Source organism: Agelaius tricolor, unplaced genomic scaffold (assembly GCF_023055355.1).
Source record: "Agelaius tricolor isolate 1412-34295 unplaced genomic scaffold, bAgeTri1.0.p SCAF_19, whole genome shotgun sequence".
Taxonomy (NCBI): Eukaryota; Metazoa; Chordata; class Aves; order Passeriformes; family Icteridae; genus Agelaius; species Agelaius tricolor.
The window spans coordinates 1,442,769-1,450,328 of record NW_027269279.1 but is presented as its reverse complement, the minus strand read 5'-3'; the positions used below and the strand labels follow the sequence as shown (position 1 = coordinate 1,450,328).

At 56.0% G+C, this 7,560-nt stretch overlaps 1 protein-coding gene across 1 annotated transcript; it reads right to left on the bottom strand.

Moving 5' to 3' along the window:
* Positions 1–4,712: 4,712 nt before the first annotated feature.
* MSRB1 (methionine sulfoxide reductase B1) lies at positions 4,713–7,534 on the bottom strand. The gene is made up of 4 exons (XM_071444866.1): positions 7,410–7,534; positions 6,822–6,964; positions 6,609–6,723; positions 4,713–5,930 (listed from the first exon to the last, which is right to left on the bottom strand). Exons 1-4 carry the CDS (start codon positions 7,462–7,464, stop codon positions 5,905–5,907), a joined length of 339 nt encoding a protein of 112 aa, XP_071300967.1. The 5' UTR covers positions 7,465–7,534; the 3' UTR covers positions 4,713–5,904.
* Positions 7,535–7,560: the final 26 nt, after the last annotated feature.

The following is a 7,560-nucleotide window of genomic DNA, read 5'->3' as shown; positions in this document are numbered from 1 at the left end:
GGGGCTGGGATGGGGCTCATGGGGCTGGGATGGGGCTCACAGGGCTGGGATGGGGCTGGAGTGATGCTCACAGGGCTGGATTCATATTGGCAGGGCTGGAGTGATGCTCTCAAGACTGGATTGGTGCTGGCAGGGCTGGAGTGATGCTGGCACAAGCCTGACCCAGCACTCCCAGGGCTGGAGTGATGCTGGCACAGCCTGGAACATTCTCTGTCACTGTTGAGTCAGGGATGGAAAGAAACTTCAGTCTTCAGAAAGTGAATAAAAACATTTAATAGAGAGTAACAGATCTTTTTGTAATGCATTTCGCTAAACTGAGACTTGATTAGTCTCAAAGTAAAAACTTCTCACACTGTTAGTAAATTATGAATAACACACTCTAAGAAATCCTATCTATAAACAACAATTACAAAAAGAGATATAATAATTGGTTTAATTATTTTCTTTAAGGCCTGAGAGAAATGATCTCTGTTCCTTCTTCAGCTAAACTGAGAATATCCCCAGTCCTCCCTGCTGAGCCCCTCCAGGGCCATGGGCTGAGGTGGTTTGGGGTCCCGCAGCTCCAGGCTGGAGCAGGGAGGGCAGCAGAGCTGTGACAGCCCCGTGCTGGCTCTGTCCCATGGCACAGGGGGGTCAGGGCCACCCCAGGCAGCTCCTGGGACACCCACAAGGGAGCCACCCCCAAAAACCTGGGATGGCTTGGGAGGAGCAGGGAGCCTGTGGTGGGCACGGCTCTCCAGGCATGGAATCATGGAATTGGTAAGGTTGGAATGGAACCTGAAACTCATCGAGTCCAACCAGCAGCACCACCGTGCTCACAGCTCACTCCAACTCCTCCGGGGCCGCTGACTCCCCAGCCAGTTCCAGGGCTTTAAAATCTTTTCCACAGAAAAGTTTTTCCTCTGATCCCACCTAAAGCTCCCTGTGCTGCCCTGGGCAGGCGGTGCCGAGCACAGGAACACGCCTGGGACAGGTATTTCCCACCTGGGACAGGTATTTCCCACCTGGGACAGGCATTTCCCACATCAAAAATGAAGCTGGTGATTCCAGGAGATGCTCACTTGGGAGCAGGAGATAAAACCCCAAAGCAAGTGTCGAAGCATGACTGATTAACAGCTAAACCCTCACTAATTGCCTTAAAAAGTCACATCTCAACAGCCAGGGAAGGGAAAAAAAAAAAAGGATTAAAATTTTCCTCGGGCTAAACATTTTTGCGGCGTGCTCAGACTCGCTCTGGGTGTCTCCAGTCGTTATCTCCCTAATTAACACACGCCACAGAGCCCAAACAAATAAATTTCCCCACCTTGTGGCTCTGGGAGGTTCAGTCGGATTAACCAGACCTGGGGAAGGGATCGGACAGGGCCAGCGAGGGGGAATAAACTGGAATAAACTGGAATAAACTGGAATAAACTGGAATAAATAAACCCTGGATTCTCTGCAGCTGGAGGTGCTGGGACAGGTGAGGTGAGGGGAGGCTCCTCTCCCCCTGCCAGCCCCAGGAAATCATGATGGGGTAGGATATTTTTTAATTTCCATCCCTTTATTTCCCATAATTATCACAACACCTGCATTTTCACAGCCCCAGAAAGAACCCAGATAATCCCTCTGAAGCAAACTGGTGCCAAAGGCCACCAAAGGGGTGGGAGCTGGCACAGCTTGGCATGAAGGCAATGGCTGCTGGGAATGATGGTGCCAGAGCATCCCAAATCAGGCTGTGCTCCTGTCCACAAGGATGTGTAACCGCCCAAAAGTGCTGCTTTGGGGTCCTGGTCTTTTGGAGCAGGAAAACCCGTGGATCAGAGGATAAATAAAATGAAATCAATAAAGATAAATATAAAATGATAAATAAAATAAAGTAAAATAACTATTAAACAAATAAAATAAAATCATAAATAAAATAACTAATAAAATAAAGATAAATATAAAATAATAAATAAAATAAAGTAAAATAACTATTAAACAAGTAAAATAAAATAATAAATAAAAAAACTAATAAAGATAAATATAAAATAATAAAATAAAGTAAAATAAATAATAAACAAATAAAATCATAAATAAACAATTAATAAAATAAAGATAAATATAAAATAATAAATTAAATAAAATAATAAATATAAATATAAAATAATTAATAAAATAAAGTAAAATAAATAATAAATTAATAAAATACAATAATAAGTAAAATAACTAATAAAATAAAGATAAAATAAATTAACAAAGAAAATGAAATCAAATCACAGAAATATGGAAGGAGCCATCCCTTCTGGGATCAGGGCTGAGAGTTCCAGGGGTGCAGGAGGAGCGGGAGCTGCCAGGCACCGGCTCCAAGGAGCAGCGGTAATTGGAGCTTCCGAGTGCCTCCAGGTCATCTGCCTTTTCCTCGGATAACATCATTTCCATGGGGCTCGTTGTCTTATTAGAGAATTAATCTAAATCTCGGCTCTGGATGCTGCGCCGGCGGCTGGAGCCGTCCCGGGGAGGGTCAGGGGCAGGTCCCGTGCGTGCCATGCGGGGGGAAAAAGCGGCAAAACTCCAAAGGGAGGTCAGCTGGAGGCTACGGGGGAGGAAATGAGCGATTTCTTAAACAATCAGGGAAGTTTGCGTCGGCCTGGAAGCGTAATTTAATTTGTGTCGTTAAAGCCGGGCTGGGGCGGCTGCGCCCGACCAAGGAAAATCCTCTCGATAAGGCACAATTGTCATTAGTGGGATAATGAAAGGAGGGGGAACGGCACGGGGAATGTCCGGGCCGTGGAGTGAGGGGGGAAAAGCGGAATTCCGAGTGCCCCGGGGTCCCGGGAGGGGACCCGGTGTGTGCCCAGGGCTGAGGGAGCTCGGGGAGATGGGAAGGGATAATGGGGTGGGATAATGGGGTGGGATGATGGGATGATGGGATGGATGGGATCCCTCCTGCGGGATTGCATCCTGAATCCTCAGCACCAGGCGCTGCCTGGAGCTCTCCACCCTCAGGACTTCAAGATTCCTGCTAAAATCCCATCTCCAGCCAGATTTCCATGACAATGCCCCACCGCTATTTAAACCATTCCCGGAGGGGGAGGCGCTTTGGCTCCGGGGATATTTCCTTGTTGCTGCAGGGGTGGATGCAGGGATCCCACAGGAGCATCCTCCTCCTTCCCTGCCCTCCTGGAAGGGTTGGGAAAGGCACTGGCACCCTCCCGTGCCCGCATCCACAAACTGCAAGGCAGCCTGGAATCCCTGCTGGATCCGCTGTGGGCAGGGCAGGGATGGAGCAATCCCGGCTGGATCCGCTGTGGGCAGGGCAGGGATGGAGCAATCCCGGCTGGATCTGCTGTGGGCAGGGCAGGGATGGAGCAATCCCGGCTGGATCTGCTGTGGGCAGGGCAGGGATGGAGCAATCCTGGCTGGATCCCCCTGGCAGAGCTGCAGGGCAGGGATGGAGCAATCCCGGCTGGATCTGCTGCGGGCAGGGCAGGGATAGAGCAATCCCGGCTGGATCCCCCTGGCAGAGCTGCAGAGCAGGGATGGATGGGATGGAGCAATCCTGGCTGGATCCCCCTGGCAGAGCTGCAGGGCAGGGATGGATGGGATGGAGCAATCCCTGCTGGATCCCCCTGGCAGAGCTGCAGGATGGGATGGATGGGATGGAGCAATCCCTGCTGGATCCCCCTGGCAGAGCTGCAGGATGGGATGGATGGGATGGAACAATCCCTGCTGGATCCCCCTGGCAGAGCTGCAGGGCAGGGATGGATGGGATGGAACAATCCCTGCTGGATCCCCCTGGCAGAGCTGCCCACGGTGGGGAGGGAGCTCTGCCATCCCCTCATCACTGGCACTCCCAAGGTTTCCTCCCATTGCAGCATCCAAAAATCCCTTCCTGCCACCCTTCCAGGGCTCAGGTGATGTCACCTGACCTGGAGAATCCTGGGATGGTTTGGGTTGGAAGGGACCTCAGAGCCCACCCAGTGCCACCCCTGCCATGGCAGGGACACCTTCCACTGTCCCAGGGTGCCCCAAGCCCTGTCCAGCCTGGCCTGGGACACTGCCAGGGATCCAGGGGCAGCCACAGCTGCTCTGGGCACCCTGTGCCAGGGCTTCCCAGGGAAGAATTCCCCCCTAAATGCCCGAAAATCCAAGGATTAATCAATCCTGATTAATCAACCAGGCAGATTGAACCTTCAGACTGGAACCTGGTGAATAATTAGAGCTGGAGGTTGACCTGAGCTGAGGGCAATGTGGGCAGAGCTGGCGCTGGCTCCTGAGCTCCAGAGGGGACTTCACCCCCTTGGAGCAGGGAACTGGAGCCTAGCAAAGCCCAGCTCAAGCCTCCAGGGATCCAGGATCCAGCTCCAAAGGGGTGAAGATCCCCTGTGAGACTCAGGGTTGTGGCTTCCAGTCCTGCAGACTTTGTGCAGGGAAGTTCTGGTGAGAAATTTGGCTCCCTGTGCCCAGAAAATCCTGACAGCCCAGGAAGTACCAAGAACACCCTTGGAACAAGCTCAGACTGGCTTCATTTGGGGAAAAGTGCTAAGAGGAGTGAAATGAAACCTTCCCAGGGCAGCTTTGGCTCTGGGAATGCCCCAACCCCCTTTCCAATGGCAGACCTGGGAAATGGGAAGAGATTCCAGGTAAAAGCACACAGCTCCCACACCCACAGGCTCCCCAGCCCCCAGCCAGGGAGCAGAGGAGGAACCCAGGGCTCTGGGATGCCATTCCCAGCGTGTTCAACACTCCAACACAGTGAATCAGTGCTTTATTTCAGCATGGAGAGGTCCAGCAGTGAGCTCCAGGGAATGAGCTGGGGTGGCAAACCTCCCCTGGTGCCCTCAGATCTGTGGGATTGAGGGAAAACACGGGGAGAGAAAAGGCCCCAAGGTGTCCCCGAGTGCAGCTGCACCCACAGTGCAGCCCCCTAAACCCCACGGGTCAGCAGCAGCCCCTTCCCTCATCAAAGATCCTGGTGGATCCATTCCAGAGGAGGATCTGGCTCCTGGGACAGGCAGGGGAGGCCAGGAATGAGGCACTGGATTCAGGAGAATGAGTGTGGCAGCCCTTGGAAGCGCTGAGGCGGCGCAGCCACGATTCCCAGAGCCTGAGCGGTGCCAAGGGCAGCCCCTGGGCCCAATTCCAGCTGCCTCCCTCAGGGCAGGGCCAGCAGGACCCTGAGTGCCCCTGGAACTGATTGCACAGTGCTGAGTCAGGGGTAAGGCCAGGGCAGGGTCGAGGACAGCGCTGTGGAAGCGTCCCTGCAGGGTGGGAGGTGGGCAGGGGGGAAAACACCTGGATGCTGCCAGTGGGACCATCAAACATCCCTGCCCCAGCACCCTGGCAGGGTTTATATGGGGCACTTCATAGCATGATCCCAGAATAGCTCCAGGGATTAACCCCGAGCCTGAGCCCAGCTAATCCTGCCTGAGTGCCTGGGAGTGCCAGCAGAGCCTGCCTGGGCTGCAGCAGTGCCTGCCTGGCTCTGGACACTGTCAGAGCAAAGATCCAGAGCTCAGCACAGGCACAGCAGCTCCTGGGATGGAGCTGGAACAGCCCCAGGGGGAACGGGGCCAGGGAAACCAGGGGGAACTGTGAGAGGGAAACCAGGAGAGAACCAGGACAGGGAAACCAGGAAAGAACCAGGACAGGGAAACCAGGGGGGAACCAGGACAGGGAAACCAGGGGGAACCGTGACAGAGAAATCTAGGGGAACAACAACAGGAAAAACTGACAGGGAAATCAGGGACTAAAACCTTGACAGGGAAATCAAGGGGAAACCGTGACAGGGAAATCAAGGGGAAACCGTGACCAGGAAATCAGGGGAAACTTGGAGCAGGAGCTTCCTTGGGGTTGCTCCTGCTGTGGGTCCCCTTGGCAGGTCAGTGCATCCCAGAGTGGAGGCAGGATTAGCCCAGGGCAGTGGCAGGTGCAGCAGCTCACTTACTTCTCCTTCAGGTCAGCTTTACCTAAAAACAGGGGAAGAGCAATGAGGGCTCGTGTTTCTTCCTCCAGAACCAGCAGCCCTTTTTATTTGGGGGCTTTGCTACACAGCATCCCCACCACCACAGCCTGACCAGCAGGACAGCAGCTCATGGCTGTGCTGAGGCCTTTCCTCAACACTTTTTCCCTTGACAGCTTCCCCAGGGAGTGCCCAGCAAACTCCCCCAGCCCCTCAGTGCCAGCACAGAGGCTCCCTGCCCTCACTTTGCACCCCCAGAGAAACCCCCAAAACTCAGCCACCCCTCAAATCCACAGAGTCCCTGGGTGCTGGTCAGAGCCAGGAGCTCCAGATGAGCTCAGGGTGCCTCAGGCTGAGCAGAGTGATCCAGATTTACCCCAGGAGCAGCTCCCTGAGCTTATCAGTACAGCCAGGGCCACCCTGCTGCCTTTGCAGCCCCAGAGAAACCTCCCAAAACTCAACCACTCCTCAAAGCCACAGAGTCCCTGGGTGCTGGTGAGAGCCAGGAGCTCCAGCTGAGCTCAGGGTGCCTCAGGATGAGCAGAGTGATCCAGATTTACCCCAGGAGCAGCTCCCTGGCCTTATCAGCACAGCCAGAGCCACCCTGCTGCAAGCAGTGCAGCACTCACAGCGTGCCCAAGAACAACTCCCCGGGCTGGGCCAGGGGCCAAAGCCACGCCGGTACCTTTGGGGAGGAACTTCAGCGAGCTGCTGAATATTCAGAAGCGGGACTGGCCCCTCTTGGGGCCATCGTTGAGGAACTCGTGGCCCAGCCCGTTGCCACACTTGCCACAGGTCACCTGGGGAAGCAAAGGAGGGGTTGGCAGCAATCCGGGGCTCACGGAGAGTGCGTGTTCGGGGGTGCTTTGGTCACACCCCGAGGGTTCGGGCTCCGCACCTTTAACGCCCCCGGGCGCTCCTCGCGCTTGGCCACGCTGTCCCCCCGCAGGGTCTCGGTGAACGCCGGCCAGGGCGATGAGTGCTCGTACTTGGCACGGCTGGAGAAGAGCTCATGGCCACACTTGGCACACACGTAAATACCTGCGGGGAGGGCACGGCAGGGACAGCGCGGGGACAGGTCAGCGTGGGGACACGGGACACCCGCGGGGCTCTGCCCAAGCGGGGCATTGACAGCTGCGGCTGCCGGACCTCGGGAACCCCCTGGGCACCCCCTGGGCACCCCGAGGACACCCCCAGGGCACCCCCAGGGAACCCTCAGGACCCCCCCAGGGCAGGATCCCCACCAGGGACGGAACCCCCGAGTCCCTGTCGGGACCCCCTTCCCCATCGGGGAGGATTCCCCCACCCCAACAAGGACAGCGGAGGGGGGACCCCCGCCCGGACCCACGATGCTCCGCAGAAGGAAACCCCCAAACCCCCTCAAACCGCTCCCCCGGGGGGTTCCGCCTTGCCGGGTGACCCCCCCTGCCCGCCCCGCTGGGACCCCCCGGCCGCACCCCCGGAGCCCGCGGGGAGCCGCCCTCACCCGGCTGGAAGTGGTCCTTGAACACCTCTCCCCCCAGGAAGGAGCAGAAGGACATGGCTGCGCCCGCTGCCCGGCCCGTTCCGTTCCGTTCTGTTCCGTTCCGCTGGCCCGGCCGCGCCCCGCCACGCCCCTCTCTGGGCCACCCCCCCCC